This window comes from Nomascus leucogenys, chromosome 19 (assembly GCF_006542625.1).
Source record: "Nomascus leucogenys isolate Asia chromosome 19, Asia_NLE_v1, whole genome shotgun sequence".
Lineage (NCBI taxonomy): Eukaryota > Metazoa > Chordata > Mammalia > Primates > Hylobatidae > Nomascus > Nomascus leucogenys.
Window position 1 is genome coordinate 19,569,246 of NC_044399.1, and position 21,084 is coordinate 19,590,329.

The window sequence follows — 21,084 nt, forward strand, 5'->3', positions numbered from 1 at the left end:
CTTACATGTAAAACCTAACTGAAAAAACAAAACAAACAAAACCCCTAGAAGGACACCTAAGAAATTCCATTCTGGATGTAGGCCCTGGCAAAGATTTCATGAAGAAGACACCAAAAGCAATTGCAACAAAAACAAAAATTGACAAATGGGACCTAATTAAACTAAAGAGCTTCTCTGCTCAGCTAAAGAAACTATCAACAGAGTAACCAGAAAACCTACAGAATGGAAGAAAATATTTGCAAACTATGGATATGACAAAGGTCTAATATTCAGAATCTATAAGGAACTTAAGCAAAAAACAAAACAACAACAACAACAAAACATTAAAAGTGGGCAAAGGAGGCCGGGTGTAGTGGCTCACACCTGTAATCTCAGCACTTTGGGAGGCTGAGGAGGGTGGAACACTTGAGGTCAGGAGTTCGAGACCAGCTTGGCTAACATGGTGAAACCCCATCTCTTTAAAAATACGAAAATTAGCCGGGTGTGGTGGAGCACACCTGTAGTCCCAGCTACACAGGAGGCTGAGTCATGAGAATCGCTTGAACCCGGGAGGTGGAGGTTGCAGAGAGCTAAGATCGTGCCACTGCACTCCAGCCTAGGTGACAGAGTGAGACCCTGTCTCAAAAAAAAAAAAAAAAAAAATTGGTAAAGGACATGAATAGACACTCCTCAAAAGACATACACACGGCCAATAAGTAAATGAAAAAAATTCTCAACATCACTAGTCATTAGAGAAATGTTAATAATCAGAGAAATCCATCTCACTCCAGTCAGAACAGCTACGATCACAAAGTAAAAAGAAACAGATGCTGGTAAGGTTGCAGAGAAAAGGAAACACTTACACACTGTTGGTGGGAATGTAAATTAGTTCCACCACTGTGTAAAGTGGCATAAGGGATTTCTCAAACTTAAAACATTCTACCATTCAACCCAGCAATCCTATTACCAGGTACATACCTAAAGGAATATAAATCATTCTCCCATAAAGACACAAGCATATACATATGTTCATCACAGCACTATTCACAATAGCAAAAGCATGGAATCAACCTAAATACCCATCAACAGTGGACTGGATAATGAAAATGTGGTACATATATATTATGGAATACTACAGTTGTAAAAAAGAACAAGATCATGTCCTCTGCAGGAGCATGGATGGAGCTGGAGGCCATTATCCTAGGCGAATTAATGCAGGAACAGAAATCCAAATACTCTCACTTATAAGTGGGAGCTAAACATTAAGCACACATGGACACAAAGGGAGTAATAGATACCAGGGCCTACCTGAGAGTAGAGGGTAAGGATCAAAAAACTAGCTATCAGGTACTATGCTCACGACCTGGATGACAAAACCCCTGCAACACAATTTACCCATGTTACAAACCTGCACATGTACACTCTGAACCTAAAAAGTTGGAAAGAAAAAAAAAAAGACATAAAAAAAAGATTGCTACAGCAATCACTTTTCAAACCACTGATATTAATTTCTGTCCTGTGATTCAAGAAATATCTTCACCACAAATTTAGTTTGAGTTAATGAAGAAAATGATTTCTAATTAAGTGTGCATCATTGTACAGTTGTCCCTTGGTATCTATGGGGGATTGGTTGCAGGTTCTCCCTCCAGATACCCAAACCCACAGTTGCTCAAGTCCCTTATAATAAAATGGTATAGTATTTGCATATGACCCATGCATATCCTCCCATATATTTAAAATGATCTCTAGATTACTTATAATACCTAATATAATGTGAATGCTACATAAATTGTTATAGTGTATTTTTTAGAGAACAATGACAAGAATAAAAAGTCTGTACATGTTCAGTACAGATACAACTATCCATTTTTCACCCCAAATATTTTCAATCCCCAGTCGATTAACTCCATGGATACAGAACCCATGGATATGAAGGGCCAACTGTATTCTCAAAGTTAAAAAAAAAAAACACTGGCACTCTGAATACACTGTAATGGAAAATGTCAGGGTTTATCTTAAAAAAAAGTAACAGATTAAAAAAATGACAACCCTAAGTATTTAAAGAGATTTATTAAATCATCTTATCACAAAAATGGAAACATACACAAATTAGAAACATGCAACCATCATCTTCCACAGTCAAAATGTCAAATATTTTTCTTGTTTCCACAGATGAAAAATTCAGATCTTATACCCAACTACTTATTCACCCTGAATATTTTAAGTCAGTCTTCCCGAAAGTACTCAGGGTGGCAAGTAACAAAATGCAAACTATTATATAAAGAAAGTGCAGTTAAAAAGGAAACTATGTGGCAAGTACCCTCTTTCCCTTCCCACCCCCCAATTAAAGGCAAACAATGGCACTTTGCTCTTGCTTAACCTAGATTGTCTTCAAAAACTATTAAAATGTAAAAGACTTAACAAAAAAACAAAAAGACGTTTAATAGATGTCAAAAAGCTCCTTAGTGTTTGAAAATAAATGCTTAAACAAAAGACAACATATTTTATATCAAACAAGTTTGAAGAGCCCTGAATTGCAGCATTCTGTAAAATAAACAAGACAAAAAGCTGGTATAGGATTTATTGTCAAAGGCAGAATTTCTTCAGGCAGGTAAGTAAGGAGGTGGTGGTTCTTTTTCAGGCATTTTCACAGCCATTTCATAGGTTGGCAAAACGTACTAAAGAGAGAAAAAAAATTGCATCAGATTTAATTCTCCTTTAAAATCCTTTGTGAGATAATTCAGCTTTCAGACTTTATGCCCTAAATAGGGTTATATAAAACCATAAAGAAGAGCTGAAGAAACTGTTAGCTAAGATGTTCCCAAGTAGATGCCTGAATAACCTGGAATTTTACCAAGATTGCTAGCGATGGGGAGGGTGGAGAGAGGGAGCGGGGGAGAGAGAGTTCTGCTTCTGGACAAGGATTGCTAGACAGGCAGGCAGTGGGTGCCACTGCTCTGCCCTCGTTCCAGTGTGACTGATAAAGTGCCAGTGCCAATTACACTTCAGGTGTTAAGGAGTTGGGTTAAACCATGCAACAGGAAACCCCCAATAAGATGCTAGCTCCTGGATCCTGACTTTCATCAGAATCAGTTTGTACTCAGAAGATCATGAACTTATGTCTTCGAGGGTAACAGGCACACCTACGCAGTGGAGGAGTGGCATTCCAATCTAAGTGACTCCAAGTGTGAAAGCCTGGCCCTAGATGGGCCACATATATTTTATATGCTGAAAACCTGGGAAGGTAGTATAGCAGCAATTAGAGGGCTGTGAAAGGTAGGCTTCCCCAAAAGACCCATGAAACCACTGTATTCATCTCCCCAGACAGGTCAGCTCCCCCTTTGGATCATATGGATGTTTTCTGAAAACAACACAAGTTTCAGTCAATGGAACTCCCCATCCTTAGAAGCCCCAGGCTACATGAGCCTAACACAGCTGTTTCCTGTCTTGTCTCCCCTACAAACATGACACTAATGAGGACCTCTAATGAGTAAACCTAACAGCCAAACTGGATGAGACAAGCGACCCATGTACTCAGGATTCCAAGTGGAAAATGTTGAATCCTGTGGATTGTAAGCTGTTCATAAAAGTACCCAGGGTTCATGCCCAAACCATAGGTTACAGCATGGAAGAGAAAGTCAAGCTCCAGGTTCTTCTCTTGGAACAGTCAATAGTGACGGGTGACCTTTTACTCTATCCAACAGTAGCTAACCTGAGGAGGTGCTTCAAAGGCAGGGTACACAGCAATCTCCGGCACATTTCGGTTGTTGATGTATTTATAGCAGTTCCAAACACAGTTAATTAGATAAGCCTGGAAGAATAAAAACAAAGTTGACATCTGCTAGAAACTCAACAGACTACCTGCTCTAAAATGCCGGTGACTTTGAATGCTTTCCCCACACGTCCTCTGTGTAGAAGGGAGCTGAACTCTGTGTGGACCCAGCACAGGCAGGCCCTTTCCCTACTTGCTCTCATTTAAGTGTCATGAGTTTCATCGCCAACATTTCAGAGAGAAACCAGAGATGGAGTTTCAATTCAGGTCAACCCACTGCGCTGCAGAAGAAATTCTGGGTTTCTGAACCTTGGGAATTTTAACAGATTTTCAATACAAATCATGAACCCCTTTTCAAAAACATAAAAAGTAGGTCCTTTCACTTAGAGAAGGATCCTGACAGTTACAACCATTCCTTGGAAACACAACAGAAACCATTCCCTAGAAGCTATCTCTGCTCGTGTGCCAGAATAAACAGTGTCCCCACAAATCCTCAATCTCCTGTGACTTGTAAGGTGAAAGGCAGCAAAAAGGTTTAGATTCACAGTGTCAATCTCAGTCACCCCTAAAGATTTGTCAGCAACGTACCTTAAAAATGATGAATAAGGCAAAGAACACAAGAACAATGAACAGGAGGCAGCTGGAGTCCAAGGCCAGGAGGTCATCTTTGTAGGGAAAATCAGGCTATTAAAAAAACACACACACATTTACAAGTCAGCCATCACACTAGCACTTGCTGATAACCTGAAGAGCATCTGAAGAATACAAAGGCACCAGAGTCAAAAGTGGTATTTTAATAAAAATGTATAAGCAGAATTTAATTCAAAGTGCTTTTAAATTTTAAGCCTTATCACCATTAATGCATGCTAACAATCACTTAGAGTACATTTGTTTGATAACCCACAACGCTCCGAAAAGTCTAAATTTAGCTCGTTTTCTGTTTACTTTTCACTATTTTCCTTCTGGCCTTTGGAACAACACTATCGCCTATGTGGCACTGGAGATCTGTCCCTGTGTCACTTGCGTCATTAACTCAGGAGATGCTCAGGTCTATGTAAGTTCTACAGATAAACTGGGCCATTTTAATGCTACAAGGGGAAAATCATTTTTCTAAATGTCAATCGTTTGTCTCAACTCTCATCAGACAGGGGCAAAAATACATCCACCGGTTACAATGCCAGGCAAGACATAAGTTCTACTGCAGACATACTCTGTTCTACTGAAAAGCATCAGCTATATTCATTTAAATACTTATTCAGCCCTGTGTACAAGGCAATGAGCTAAGTTCAGGGAGAAAGGTGTTATAAAAGAATTTCAGATTTAAAAGCTAACCAACACAGGAAATACCTTCCAGTCTGAGGCACTAAGTGAACAAAACAGAGGAGAGAAAACACCAGGGTCTGTAAAAGGAATAATAAATTTTTATATTCTTTTCTATAAAGCTAATTTAATTTTTTTAAGTTATGCTTGTTTTTAATGGAAATGTCAACACGAAGGCCTAATTACATTTTCATTTAAAAAGCAACATAAACAGAAATCCCAAAGGACTGAAAAAAATAGAAAAAATTTTTAAAGAACCCACTACTCCCCAAACCCTAGCCAGGTTGTCTCCTTGGGAAAAAAGCTGTTTTTTTGATCTTCATCTATAAACAAAAAGAAAAACACAGAAGTTGGAGCTCATGAGGGAATGCTATGCTAAGGATTTTATTCAGAAGGCAGGGAGGCAACACTTGAAATTTCTCCCCCCGGGAGATGACATGAGCAGAGAGCCACACAGAAGAAGCCGCTGACCGTGACTGACCAGGCCAACAGGCCCTGCCCCTGGCCACCTCTCTCCAGCCTTCCCTACCCTCCGTGTGCCAGCCACCATGGCCAGCTTCTAGTGCCCTCACTATGCAGCTTCTTGCCTCAAGGTCTCTCTTTTATCTGGAACATTGTCTTCTATACTTTATCTTAATTCCTGTTCAAACTCCTGAGTACAATTCAAATCTCACTTCCCAGCCCAGGTTTAGTACCCATGTGATATCCACTCCCATAGTAACCTACAATGGTGTATCAGTAACTGTCAACTTCCTGATTCCTTCACCAGGAAGTAAGCTCCACTGATGCATCTCTATGACCTAGCAGAGTGCCTTGCACGTAAGAGCAACCAGCAAATGTTTTCTGAATAAATGAATGACGAATTTGGTGGTGTGGAAAATGGGCTAGGCAGGAAATCTGGTAGTGGGAAGAAAAGTTCTGAAAGACAGCACTTTGGAAATGAACTGAGGATACTCCTGCCAATTTCATCTACCTAGATCCCATATCTCCTTCTGACCACCTCCATGAAGCCCTCCTTGGCCACTCAGCTCAGAGTTTCCCTGCCCCGCTCCATATGACATTAATCGAAGTTCCTTATTTGCTGCTGCTGTGACAGCTCCCGCTTATCGCAGGTAACATCTTCATGTATCTTGACTCCCCAAATATTACAGTTTGCTCACTAAAGATGAGGCAGTTATCTTTATATCCACACCATTCATCAACAGTGCCTAGCAAAGGGCTAAAAACATAGTAGGCACTGGAATACTTGCTACAGATGTCTGTAAAGACAAAAAGCTAGTCACTTAAAGAGTGCCATACACAGTCAAATTACTGTACCTTTGGATGCTCAAAAACAAAAGCTGAACTACTAGTTCCATAATATCCATTTCTAGGAACTCTTAATACTGAATTATCCAAATGTATGGTAAGAAATTACTCTATTTTCATCTTGCCAGTTTTGTCACAGTAGCTAAGAGAGCAGAAATAATTATTTTAAGACACTTTCAAAAGCAAGTGGAGTAGTTAAAAATAATGCCTAAGGCTGATTCAGAATTTAAATGTAAACATTTTACTCAAAATGGAAAAAAATAAGTTTAATGAGCATACACACTTACTAATTGGTCCAGATATTCTTTGATTCTTGGCAAATAGGTGAGAGAACTAATAGCAACCAGGCAACTGAGGACGAAGTCAAAAAGCCGGTAACAGAAGAATGGAATCAGCCAACCCACTTGATACTGGAGAAAAAATAACAACCGTAACATTGTATTACATATAGGAAATTACTAAGCTCCCCTAAGGTCAAACTCTAAAAGCTGAAAATACAGTATACTTACAGAAATTGCTCCATAAACCAGCATTGAACTGATTATAAACATAAGAACAGAGACGGCAAAAAGAACACAGGCATTATCTAAGAAAACAAAAACAAAAATCTAATTAAGCTACTTACACAACAAAAAGAACAAAACTTCACTTAAAGCTAGCTTTAAATTATTAAATTTAAATATTTTCAAAATTGGCTATAAAAAGATCTAAGGCCAAGAGGGTAAAAAAAAAAAAAATCAAAGTCTCAGCATGAAGTAATGAACCTTGAGACGTTCACACAAAGCACTTATTTGTTAAATCGCTACAACAACTCACTGACATGGGTTTAGGATGGCACATGAACCACATTCTCTGCTAGAGAAACAGGTCCCTGTGCCCTTACGAGCCCAGGAATCTGAAGATGTGCAAACAGATCATTATACTCCAATGTGTCAAGTGCTACAACAGAGGCAGAAACAATTTGCTTTGCCTGAAGCATCAGGAAAAAATACGAAGAAATGACACAAGATGGGTCTTATGAGTAGGGTTTAGCTGGAATGGCTGCAATTGCTTAAAAGACAGATGTATTAAACTCAGAATGCTACATACATTACCTCTTGCTCTAGATAAATATAACCTGAAATTCAAATTCCGCCATTAACCTTGCCTCCCCACCCAACCTCCCAAACACTAAAATTCATTGCTTCCTGCACCCTAGTATCTATGTTAACACACACTACTTTCTTCTTTGTTCCTCAACTCTTCCTCAGGTTGTTCCAACTCTCCATTAATCCATGTTCACTAATTTTTTCACAAAACAGCCAAGTAATCTCAAGCAATTCAAACCGTGCCTGACTTACTGAGTTTCTTAACACAAATCTGTAGTTGATTCTGTGACTCTGGACAGTTTTGTTTTTTTTTTTTTTTTTTCCCCTGAGACAGAGTCTTGCTCTGTTGCCCAGGCTAGAGTGCAGTGGCGCAATCTTGGCTCACTGCAACCTCTGCCTCCCAGGTTCATCCGATTCTCTTGCCTCAGCCTCCCAAGTAGCTGGAATTATAGGCAAGCACCACCACATCCAGCTAATTTCTGTACTTCCAGTAGAGACGAGGTTTCACCATGTTGGCCAGGCTGGTCTAAACTCCCAACATCAGGTGATCCGTCTGGGCAGAGATTAAGAAACTGGGGGGGGGATAGGCATGGCAACCCACACCTGTAATCTCAGTACTCTGACAGACTAAGGTGTGAAAATCACTTGAGGTCAGGAGTTCAAGACCAACGTGGGCAATAGAGCAAGACCCCGTATGCACAAAAGATGTTTTAAAAATGAAAAAAGAAAAAAAATACTGAGGGCACTAATAATGATGAATGACTAGAACAGCTGCTGAATATTCCCTATTGGGTAAGTGTATATATAACCTTTTTTTTTTTCTTTGAGACAATCTCACTTTGTCACCCAGGCTGGAGTGCAGTGGCACAATCTCAGCTCACTGCAACCTATGCCTCCCAGGTTCATGCGATTCTCTTGCCTCAGCCTCCAGAGTAGCTAGGATTGCAGGCCTGCGCCACCACGCCCAGCTAATTTTTGTATTTTTAATAGAGACAGGATTTCACCATGTTAGCCAGGCTAGTCTCAAACTCCTGACTTCAAGTGATTCACCTGCCTCGGCCTCCCAAAGTGATGGGATTACAGGCATGAGCCACCATGCGCAGCATGTATATATAATCTTATCACTGGGCAGTAAAACATCATCAATATTAGGCACTAAACTAGGAATAGTCCTCTTTACTTTTTTCTTAGAGGATACAGGATTGATAAATGTTAAGAATTTAAAGGACTTCCCTGCTACAACATGCAAACTTCCACTTAGAAGAATTCAGGTAAAAACAAAATATGAAATTAAACGGGTATTACCAAACTTGAAAGCAAAATTTGTCATTCAAATAATTGGCTTTCAAGAGTCTGCTATGGGCTGGGCACAGTGGCTCACGCCTGTAATCTCAGCACTTTGGGAGGCTGAGGTGGGAGGGTCACTTGAAGCCGGGAGCTCAAGACCAGCCTGGTAAAGACAGGGAGATCTGATCTCCACAAAAATTTAGCTACTCAGGCAGCTGAGGTGGGAGGATCACTTGAGCTCAGGAATTCTGGGTTACAGTGAGCTATTACTGTACCACTGCACTCCAGTTGGGACAATAAAGTAAGACCTTTTCTCTAAAAAACTTTTTTTAAACAAATAAATAATATAAATGTGATTTTAAAAATGAAGGGCGCTGGCTGGGCGCTGTGGCTCACGCCTGTAATCCCAGCACTTTGGGAGGCTGAGGTGGGTGGATCACCTGAGGTCGGGAGTTCGAGACCAACCTGACCAACATGGAGAAAATACTAAAAATACAAAAAATTAGCCGGGTGTGGTGGCACGCATCTGTAATCCCAGCTACTCAGGAGGCTGAGGCAGGAGAATCGCTTGAACCCAGCAGGCAGAGGTTGCAGTGAGCCGAGATCGCACCATTGCACTCCAGCCTGGGCAACAAGAGCAAAACTCTGTCTCAAAAAAAAGAAAGGCGCTTATCCCATTCATGAGGGTAAAGCCCTCATGGCCTAATCACCACCCAAGGGTCCTACCTCTTAATATCATCACCTTGGAGGTTAAGCTCCAACATGTGAATTTTGGAGGGACACATATATTATAACCATAGCAATTTTCTTCTCCTTTCTATTAGTAGCTACATTAAAAAAAAAAGTCTTATGAAGCCTGCATGCTTATTCTGATTTCAAGGTACATTTTACACATTTCTGAAAAACCTAATAGTCCATTACATTTTCTGGCTAGAAATGCTCTATTGTAATCCTCACTGAATATCTCTGAAAAATCCATCAAAATACTTTCCTGCCTCAGCAAGAATGACAAATATAATTTAACTTGTTACCCTTATTATGTAACCATTTTAACTTTCTGAAATGTAACTTAAGCATAATCTAATCAATCCTCTAAATAACTAGTGTGTGTGGAGAGAGAGAGACATGTGCCAACATTTTGGTCAACAATGGACTGCATATATTATGATGGTTCCATAACACTGTAATAGTGTATTTACAGTATTACTATGTTTTTCTATCTTTAGATACACACTTATTTGCCACTGTATGACAACTGCCTACAGTATTTGGTACAGTAACCTGCTGTACAGGTTTTAGCCTAGGAGCCTCTACCACACAGCCTAGGCGTATAGTAGGCTATGCTATCTAGGTTTGTTTAAGTACACCCTATGATGTTCACACAACAATATCACCCAGTGACATTTCTCAGAATGTGTCCCCATCATTAAACAACACAGGACTGTATATAAAAATTAGCAGGGGAGATTTTTTTTTTTTCAATTAAACACATACCAGCCATTCTCTCAGACGAATAGTAATTACCGATGACTTCATACTGAATGTTGACAGCTGGCATGGAGTTTGGATGAGTCACTTCCACAGTCAGCAAAATTGCCATCAATAGGTTTACTACCTGGAAAAGATAACATTCTATCAGTTACATTAATTACCATCACCACACAATCTGAGCACAATGTCTAGATGTCCTCTCATATTTAAGATTGTCTTACTTGAAGTAACAAAGTTATAAAATAGTGGGAATAGTGGGAGACTACCTGTGAGATAAAACAATACACAATTACCACTATGAGAATAATTTAAAAATAAATATTTTATAAAGTATAATATTAACCATTTCAGAGATAAGATGCTTAATCAATACACCAGAATAAAATTAAAACTAAAGAATCATTACAAATGGTTCATGTTCGAAGCTACCTATTTATTCATATACCAATCTTAGGATTTTTGGGTTTGAAGAAGTTACTGTTCATCTGTTATATTTATTCATCAGATGCCCAAAACCCCTCCACAGCATCTCATCCGGTGACAGAGAACTATTTCCTCTTGAGCTAGACTCAAATGCTTAAGAGAATTACCAAGATACTGAAAGTCACAACTCATCTACTAGTCTTACTTTTGTGTGTGTGTGTGTGTGTGTGTGTGTGTGTGTGTGTGTCAGAGAGAGAGAGAGAGATATGGAGTCTCACTCTGTTGCCCAGGTTGGAGTGCAGTGGTGCAATCTCAGCCTCCCCTTCCTAGGCTCATGTGATCCTCCTACCTCAGCCACCTGGTGGCTGGGATTACAGGTGCCCACCACCATACGTGGGTGATTTTTGTATTTTTAGTAGAGACGGGGTTTCACTATGTTGGCCAGGCTGGTCTCTAATTCCTGACCTCAAGTGATACACCCAGCCCTAGCCTCCCAAAGTGTTGGTATTACAGGCATGAGCCACCACACCCGGCCTTAAATCTACCTTTTGAGATAATGTGCTCTCCCTTCTAAATAAGTGCTCCAATACCTGAAAACAGCCTCCAAATACTGTGTTCTCTAGAATAGATATGCAGATCTTTAAGCCATTCCTCTGACTAGCATGTTTCCTAGCTACCTATTTCCCTTGTTTTCCTCTTTACACACGCTCCAGTTTGACAGACATATATTAAAATGAGGTAAAGTCACCCTGGTCAGAACACAATGGGATCTCAGTTCTCATATTCTGGCTAACGAATTTCAATTAATGCAACCTGAAGTTGTACTGAGGTTTTTTGTTTTTGTTAGAAACAAGGTCTCACCAAATTGCCTAGGCTGGTCTTGAACTCTTGGCCTCAAGTGATCCTCCTGCTTTAGCCTCCCAACATGCTGGGATTACAGACATGAGCCACCGCACCCAGCCTGCATTGGCTTTATAAATTTTCTGAATATCACATGAGAGTAACTCCCTAAAACACAAGTTCTTTTTCACACTTGATTGTGCTAAGCTACTACCTGTACCTGTACAGTTGGATTCAGAGGCCTAAGCATAGGCCTTAATATACCTGTAATTGAGTTTCATCTTATTACATTCTTGCCTATGAAGATTTTCTGGATGTGAATTCTGACACACTACAGATTTACTACCTGTCTCAACTTCCTGAATTTAGGATCAGTATGTAATCAGTATTTCCATCTAAGTTACTAACAAAAGAGAATAGAGCTGAGGACAAAGCTGCCAGAGGCTGCCCCTTCCCATTAACCAGCAACTTCTGAATAAAATTGTTCAGCTATTCAGAGGAACATCCTGCTGAAATCCCATCATAATATCTGGTGAATTTTCCTAGTCTCCCAGGGTTGTAAATCCATTTTAAAAGGAAATGAGTTGTGCCTACAGTTGTTGGCCAATCCCTGCGGTATCCCAGGAGGCTTCACTGCATTTAAGTACTCAGAAAGAGTATTGTTAATGACTCAAGACAGAAATCTCACGTAGGATTGGAGTTAGGCTTCCTTACCTTGCATAGTAAAGTTCACAGAATTTTCCCTCCTTCCCTTTGTGAAAATGTGAACATCTGGAATTTTCAAGGGTTAAGTTCCTATCAGTAGTATTTTATTTTTATTTATTTAGTTTTTGAGATGGAGTCTCGCTCTGTTACCCAGGCTGGAGTGCAGTAGCGCAATCTCGGCTCAATGCAGCCTCCACCTCCTGGGTTCAAGCGATTCTCCTGCCTCAGCCCCCCGGGTAGCTGGGACTTTTTTTCTTTTTGAGACTGAGCCTTGCTCTGTCGCCCAGGCTGGAGTACAGCGGTGCAATCTCGGCTCACTGCAGCTCCCACCTCTTGGGTTCGAGTAATTCTCACACCTCAGCCTCCCAAGTAGCTGGGACTTTTTTTTTTTTTGAGACCAAGCCTCGCTGTGTCACCCAGGCTGGAGTGCAGTGGCACGATCTCGGCTCACTGCAGCTTCCACCTCTTGAGTTCAGGCGATTCTCACACCTCAGCCTCCCGAGTAGCTGGGACTACAGGCATGCACCATCAAGCCTGGCTAATTTTTGTATTTTTAGTAGAGGTGGGGTTTCACCATGTTGGCCAGGCTGGTCTCAAACTCCTGACCTCAAGTGATCCGCCAGTCTTGGCTTCCCAAAGTGCCGGGATTACAGCTGTGAGCCACTGTGTCGGCCAGCTATCAATAGTATTTTAAACAAACTATTATATACTTCTCTCCTGTTTCACCTTGAATGATAAACACACAGGAAATGCATTTTCCTTTTATCAGCTGAGGTCATTTCACTAACATCCGCTAGATAAGCAAATCAAGTTTTATTTTAGGGTAGGTGATCTAAACAATGTCACAATATAAAATTTGGAATCAACCAACATTTATTGAGGATATGCTTTATGACATGTGTATTTACGTATATTACTTCACTTATTCCTCACAACCTGTGAAGCAAATATTACCAAAGCCTATGTGTAGATGGGGAAACTAAGATTCAGTAAAGCTATATAACTTGTGTTAAGCTTGCTGAGCTGACAGATGGGAGAATCAGGACACAAGTCTGGTTTTTAAGACATCCTCCTTCTCAGCACTACGTGATTATTAATAAACATTCCCCAGTAACTCCTATTTTAAGGTCTTTCCCAAAGAAACCATTATCTAAGGCTATAAAATGTTTAGACTTTACTCTCTATGTTCAGCAGCATGCCTCTTTCCTTGCATTGTTCAGAGGCAAGGCATGATATCTTTCAATTCTTGAGAGGACTTACCAGGAACAATCACTTTTGCAAGGTGGCTCTCCCCAGTTGAAGGCTGATGTTTTTTGTTGCCCACATTTGCTGCAATGGGTTTTGGCCAGCATGTGTGGTGTATGAGTATGAGCTAATACAACTAGGTGAATTAATTACTGAACAATCAGATATATCTACTAAAACGTTATACGTTCTGTGTATGGAAATCAGTTTGAAACCAATTAGGCAAACTCTTCTTTGCTAAACACAGTATAGTCTCAGTGAAAAAGCTCTCTGTGGTACAGAAATTCCTTTGTCAAGAAAAGCATGCAAACCCAATTACTAAATGAAGGAAATGACATGCCAAAAATATTTAGGAGTTCTATTTTCCTTTCTTAAGTATTTTTATCACATGAAGGATTTCTAAAAATCTCACACCTATAGTCCCAGCTACTTGGGAGGCTGAGGTGGGAAGGATCACCTGAGCTCTAGAGACCAGCCTGGGCAACAATACTAAGTCTGTCTCTTAAAAAACAAAACAAAAAACTCTTCACTTTTCTTCTCTTCCATGGATAAATCACACGCTTATCCACTAATATCTTCTTTTAGTACCAGAGACACTTCAAGTTGCATTTCACTGTGGGTCATACCACTAAATATTAAACAAAATAAATCGTAGGGCTAATCAAAAGGACCAAGAAATGGTGAAATAAATTTCAACGATACTTCATTAAAAGCTTTTTCCAAATCTTCTTTGAGTTAATTATATTCCATTAGATCACATCATTTCATTAGAACCCCAACTTACATCTTAAAGTATTACACTGGAAAACCCATCATTGTGACTTAAAAATTTTTTTTTTGTAGAGATGGAGCCTCACTATGTTGTCCAGTCTGGTCTTGAACTTCTGGCCTCAAGTGATCCTACTGCACTGGCCTCCTAAAGTGCTAGGATGACAGGCACGAGCCACCACTCCTGGCATCCTTTGATCTTAAAGATATTCACCAATGAACGCCTACCTTGTGCTCATATGTAAGCCCCGGCAACTTGCCTCTGATTAAAGTTGATATTTCTAAATTACATGTTTAGCTTTTCAAAAAATACATAAAATTAACTGTAGTCTTACAATATAAAATTTCTCTGAAAATATCCAACTATGTACTAACTATTACAAATATTTATTCTTGATTCATTTTTTCCTTTCACTGTATTCAGGAAAGAAAGTTAATAAAAAAGTTAATTTAAATAAATATTTAAATAAATTAAATAATAAAAAGTTAATTTAAAAAGAATGATTAAGCTGGGGACAGTGGTGTGTGCCTGTAGTCCCAGCTGGTCAGGTGCCTGAGGTGGGAGGATCGTTTGAGCCCAGTTCAAGGCTACAGTGTGCTATAATCGTGCCATTGCACACCAGCACAGGCAACATAGCGAGACCCCATCTCTTTAAAACAAAATAAACAAACAAAAAGATTAAATTATTAACTTCTAAACTTGGCAGTATGGAGAGGTATAGAATGCAGCAATATTTTAGCAGCATGGGCTGTGGATTCACCACTCAATGTTAACAGTACTGTAAATTTAATCAGTCAAACCAGGTGGTGTGCATTGTTTTTGAAAGCTTCTTCTACATCTTATGTAAGTGTGTACAACAAGAAATCTGTTAGATTTGACTTGTTACAAAATAACTGTATCAGATCCATGGAAGCACAGGGTCTGAAGAGAGGAATTCTTTGTTTTCTTCTTTCACTGCCACACCTATTCCAGAAGATTCTCTGGAGACTTTAAAAAAAAAAATCATTTTTCAGTTTTCCCACAGTAATTTGCCCAGAGCCAGTATCTACTGAGATAATAATTAGAACAGTGTGTCTGGTTTAAGGAGGCATCCAGATAAGGGCTTCCCATGCAGAGAAAGCACCCACAGGAGGGTCAATCTACAGAACTAAGCAAAGCCTGTTATCTGATAAAAGATCAAAATTGACTATCTTTAAAACATTTTTTAGCCATAAAAAAGGATTAGTTCATGTCCTTTGCAGGGACATGGATGAAGCTGGAAACCATCATTCTCAGCAAACTATTACAAGGACAGAAAACCAAACACCGCATGTTCTCACTCATAGGTGGGAACTGAACAATGAGAACACTTGGACACAGGGTAGGGAACATAACAACCCACACCAGGGCCTGTCGGGGGGGTGGGGGGCTGGGGGAGGGATAGCATTAGGAGAAATAACTAATGTAAATGATGAGTGCAGCAAACCAACATGGCATATATATACCTATGCAACAAACCTGCACGTTGTGCACATGTATCCTAGAACTTAAAAGTATAATTAAAAAAAAAAAAAGTTTTTTGTTGTTGTTTACTGTTACATGCAGATACAACTGAGTATTCACAATATTTTTTGGAGGAGACATTCATTCAATAAATGTGTAATGAACACCTCAAATGTTTTAATTAATAAGTTAGCCACCACACACATTTTATTTTGAGACAGGGTCTCATTCTGTCACCCAGGATGGAGAGCAGTTAGGGTGATCTAGGCTCACTGCAACCTCTGCCTCCCCGGCTCAAGTGATCCTCTCACTTCAGCCTCCCCAGTAGCTGAGACTACAGGCATGCACCACCACACCATGCCCCGCTAATGTATGTATGTATGTATGTGTGTGTATATATATTTTTATATATTTTGTATATATTTATGTATTATATATATATATATTTTATATATATATATATATTTTTTTTTTTTTGGGTAGAGAGGGGGTTTCGTCATGTTGCTCAGGCTGGTCTCGAACTCCTGGGCAATCCACCTGCCTTGGCCTCCCAAAATGCTGGGATTACAGGTGTGAGCCACTGCCCTTATAAAGACATCACCCTCTTCCCTCCAGGAGAACATCTTGCTGTAGAGAGAAAAATAAGAGAAAAGGACAATCCTACCAATGTGTACTGAGTACTATTTAATAAGTACATACAAGAAGGATCTAGAAACTTTTGCAGGTGCACCGTGAGAAAAACAGATCCCTCTGGCTAGGAAGTAAAGAAAGCTTGGCTGGGCACGGTAGCTCACGCCTGTAATCCCAGGACTTTGGGAGGCCAAGGCAGGCGGATCACGAGGTCAGGAGATCGAGACAATCCTGGCCAACATGGTGAAACCCCGTCTCTACTAAAATATAAAAAATTAGCCAGGCGTGGTGGCGGGTGCCTGTAGTCCCAGCTATTTGGGAGGCTGGGGCAGGGGAATCGCTTGAACCTGGGAGGCGGTGGTTGCAGTGAGCCGAGATCGCACCACTGCACTCCAGCTTGGCAACAGAGCAAGACGCTGTCTCAAAAAAGGAAAAAAAAAAAAAAAGGAAAGTTTTACCATGAAAACATGTGAGCTAACCATTAAATTATCTGGACTTGGCAAAATGTTGTTAGTGGTTGAAGCTGGGTGATGAATAAGTGGGAGGTTTTTGCACTATTTCACTACTTTTGTATGTATGAAAATTTCCTTCATAAAATTTTTAGAAAGTGACTTGGGAGGATAGCAACACTTCAGGGAGAAGGAATAATATATGCAAAGGCAGAGGCACAAAACTTCCTTAGTTTAAGGAAGGAAACTAACAAACATAAACAAGCTATGCTTACTTGAAGTCAGAGGTGAGGGCTGGAAAGGAATAGAGCTTAAGGAAACCTGTTTTTACTTCTCTCCCAGATACAGAACTTCAAACTGTTTATGGTTGAGACACTCATGAAAAATTAGCCGTATATTAAGCCTAAGAGATAAAATTATTACAAATGCTCGAAATGTAGTCTTGGAGTGCACACCATTAACCACAAAGTACATCTACTACAGCACACTTTTAAGTCCATTTTCAATTATTCAATAAACATTTCAGTTTATACTTCATAAGAAACTTGTTTAAAATCAACTGGCTTCAAATTCTTCAATAAATGATAGAGAAAACCATTTCAGGAATGCCAGAATTTAAACATGAGCTCATTCTGAAATTTCCTGTTACTTAACCAGGTATGCTTCTTTTCTATCTAAAATACCAAAGGCTCACACTTCAGGGCTGGTACCTCCGGTGCATATAATAACTGGTTCTGGCTTTCTCTATGTCCCACAGCACTATTTTGTACCATACAATGAATATTTTAGTATATAGTGTTAACAACAACACTAGACCAGTAGAAGCCGTGGCTAGAAAGTAATGAGACTGTATCAGATACAGTCACTGATAGCGAGGGAGAAGGGCTCCCCCAAGTTCCAAATGACACAGTGGGAATCATCATCTCAGAAGTCTGTCCCAGGTAACGTAAAAAGAAACACAAATATTCTCCCATGCAGGCTGAATTATTGCCTCACCAGGAATCAAGGAAGAGAGTACCTTGAGAAGGTATGTAGGGAGGGAAGTGACATTTAATACTCACTCATCCCCATATTGTTTCTTTGTCTTAGTAAAGCAGCTTCTGAGAACAAAATGCACTACTTGGACAAGCCCTCTTTGCTTCGAAGTATTATACTACATTTTGGCTTAGGTGGTCTTGTATCAGAAGTGTTACATGTCCCCCCAGGTTGGCAGAGACTGTCTTTACACTGCTATGGTATTCAAGCTACACTTTTGAAAGTCATCAACAAAACTATAATAAACAAAACCAATGGCCTTTTTCCAGTACTTATTCTGATTAGAATCTGATATTACTGATCACCTTCTCCTTCTCCTCATCACTGTACGTTTTTCATATCTGTGCTCCAAGTTTTTTGTGATACCATAAATATCTTAAGGGCAGATGCTGTGTTAGACAAGAAACATTTGAGAGTCTAGCACTTGGCAGGTAATAGGAAAATAGAAGGCAAATGACACACGGCCCCTGTGATTTATTCCTTTTGTATGTCCACCAAAGCCTTTTACACTACAGGTGGTCAGTAAATCTCTTAATCAATTTAAGACAGGTCAAATGATTTAAGCAGTTTACAATAAAATGTTTTACACTAATCTGAGAAGTCTATGCAAAGTAAGAACAGCTATGGCATCTTTTTAAAATTGTGAAACTAAAGCATGGTCTTCAGAGATACGTGAACCCTTCTCACAATAAGGGCTTAAAGTAGGGAACAGATGTAAACTCCTCACTCCCTACTTTGTAAGAATAAACGCCCCTACTGAAGTTTTTCTCTCTGCATTTTGAGTTTCCTGTTTGTAGTTCCCACTTTATCCTGCTATTCTATTCATTTTCCAGCTGAACCCACAGCATCAAAAAATCTGCCTGAGAAAAACTGAAAAGAAATACAGCCAATTACATTCGGATGGCTGAAATAGAAATGGTGGTATTCTCTTCTTGAGGAGTTAGGAATCCTTTGTTCTGTGAGTGGAGGGAAGGATCTGAGAAGAAACAGGAAGACTAAGACTGCAGGAGAGAGCCAGGCCGATGGATTCTCTTAGTTAAATAGGAAAGAAAGTCATCTTCTGGGGGTGAGGAAGACGGAATTGAGTAACAGGCTTGAGGATCCTCAAGGTTTGAATTATTCATTTAGGGAAATAGAAGACAGAGCTAAGGACTAACAAAAGAAATGAGACCCAGCCCCTCAGCAAAATGGAGAAGCTATAAAAGGAAGTTAGAAATATAATGCAGCTGATGGTCATTAACTATATGTTTAGTATTCCAAATCAGTTAAAATACAGAATGCAAGAGTCTCTGAGGGAAAATGTGATATAGTTCTAGCAATAAGGCGGTATTTCTGAATATAAAAGTACAGGAAACATGAAAATAAACTCAGCACAAGCAAACCTACACATTCGTGTTGTTTTTTAAATATACATCAGAAACAAGACTGTAAAAAACAACAGGGCAGGTAGGAGTCCTGTGGAGTCAGGCAGTCCCCCGGGGGTGGGCCATGAAACAGTATCTGCCTCATTTAAGATGATTCTCATCTGGCGTTTGTCCAAATGCTTACTAATGATTTCAAGTCAATCAGTGGGGAGAAGAAGCAAGTACAGAGAAAACAGACTGTGTCTGGGATAACTCTCTTCCTCTTTTGCACTTAAGTATCAAAAACTGCACAGTATCACCAACGTCACCCACACAACCACATTCGCGAAGTCATTAAAGTGGCCAAGTCGACCATGTAGGAAGTTTGTCACAGCTTCGGCAAAGTCATAATAACCTAAAACTACCTAAACTGAATCCCATATATGGAAGTCATGGACAAGTCAGGTTTAATGTGTATGGATACTATAAACGGTGAATTACAAAAGAAAAATCACAAACGTATTACTAGTGAATCACCAGGCAAAAACAGTATCAACTTGGTTAGGACAGAATCACACAGATCTTGGAACCCAGGAGATACGAGCGTAGTTGGCCACGATGGAGAGGGCTCTCAATAAAGGTCTCTGTAAAAACAGCCGGTCGGCTACGAAAAGCACCTACTGCGCAGGGAGGAGGCTGCACCAGGACAAAAGCTGGTCAGGCGTCAACTCAGGCAAAAGCTATCGCCCCCAAGCGATTCTGGAGATGCAAGAGAGGCACTGAAAGAAAGTCCAAGAAACGCGGACAACGGGGTTACCGCTGGATCTTTCGCTTTCCCAACGGGAAGACCAATGTCGAAACTAGACTGCATTTATCAAGGTCCGCTCCTAATTATTTCATTAGAGGAAAAAATTCCAGGGAGCACTGAATAGGAGGAAGGGAGGTGCTGCCTTTCAGATCGGAGAAATACAAGAACCAAAACAGAGGAATTCCCACCAAATCCTAGCACCCTCGTCCCTTCGCCTGCAAAGCCTCTGCTCTCCCAAGCCCGCTTTTCTCCTCAAATTCTTGCCAAAGAACAATCTCCCCATGCTTACCACCGCCCCCCGCTCCCCCGACTCCGATTCCTGAACAAGGGTACTTTTCCAAAGTCCCTGGACTTCATCCAGAGTTGGCGCGCCCTAAAAAGCAGCGCCCCTCCAAGTCCCCGCCCCACCCAACACCCCGTTTCCAGTCCCACCCCCTCCGCACCAGGCCCCGCTCCCCAGGCCCCCCGGACATGCGCGCCACGCCCGCCCGGCTTACCATGTACCAGGTCCCCAGGATGATAGTCCCGGTGCGGACATGGCAACAGCCGCAGCACCGGGTGCTGTAGAACCGGTCACTGCGGTTCCGCTTGAAACTCATGGACACCATCTTAACAGGCGGGCCTCTTTCTTGGCCGGGCCCCTGACAAACGTTCTCCACCCGCAGGCAAACTCAAACGGCTCTTTCACGGCCTCCAAAACCCAACGACGCGTCTTCAAGCCCGCCCCCGGCTAGGGCCCCAACCAGCTTATTCGCGCCTGCGCACTGAGCGCAGCGACTTCGGCTTACCCACCCCTCTTCCTCCACACAGGCCAATGGGGAGCGGAAGGCTGTATGGACCGGACTTCTGATTGGAAGAACTTGGGGATTGACAAGACCTCACGCCCAATTAGAAGTGCAACTCGCCTCAGCGAGTCTCCGCCTGTTACGTGACGGCAAGGGCTGGTTCTTGGGCCTTGGATAGTTGGGGGTAGGTATAGACCCGTAGTTCACTATCCCCGAGATGAGACCCGCAAGAAAAGAGGCATTTAGTGGGAAAAGGGAGACATGAGACAGCGCGGATGGCAGAACGCGGGCACAAGGGACTTTTCTGAGCAATGTGTGCCACGTA

At 40.8% G+C, this 21,084-nt stretch overlaps 1 protein-coding gene across 1 annotated transcript; it reads right to left on the reverse strand.

The window, feature by feature from the left end:
* Positions 1 to 2,030: 2,030 nt before the first annotated feature.
* On the reverse strand, positions 2,031 to 20,764 carry LAPTM4A (lysosomal protein transmembrane 4 alpha). Its single transcript, XM_003275975.4, has 7 exons — positions 20,472 to 20,764; positions 10,249 to 10,369; positions 6,889 to 6,965; positions 6,667 to 6,789; positions 4,340 to 4,435; positions 3,692 to 3,790; positions 2,031 to 2,657 (listed from the first exon to the last, which is right to left on the reverse strand). The coding sequence occupies exons 1-7, from the start codon at positions 20,580 to 20,582 to the stop codon at positions 2,583 to 2,585; spliced, it is 702 nt and encodes a 233-aa protein (XP_003276023.1). The 5' UTR covers positions 20,583 to 20,764; the 3' UTR covers positions 2,031 to 2,582.
* Between the last annotated feature and the right edge of the window lie 320 nt (positions 20,765 to 21,084).

Bases quoted from the DNA above. Each gene is read 5' to 3' on its own strand.
- LAPTM4A (XM_003275975.4), bottom strand. From the start codon at position 20,582: ATGGTGTCCATGAGTTTCAAGCGGAACCGCAGTGACCGGTTCTACAGC. The intron at 6,966-10,248 runs GTATGTGTTTAA...TTGTTTTCTTAG, and splicing joins TTCGTCTGAGAGAATGGCTG to ATAATGCCTGTGTTCTTTTT. The intron at 2,658-3,691 runs GTTAGCTACTGT...TTCTCTCTTTAG, and splicing joins CCTTTGAAGCACCTCCTCAG to TACGTTTTGCCAACCTATGA.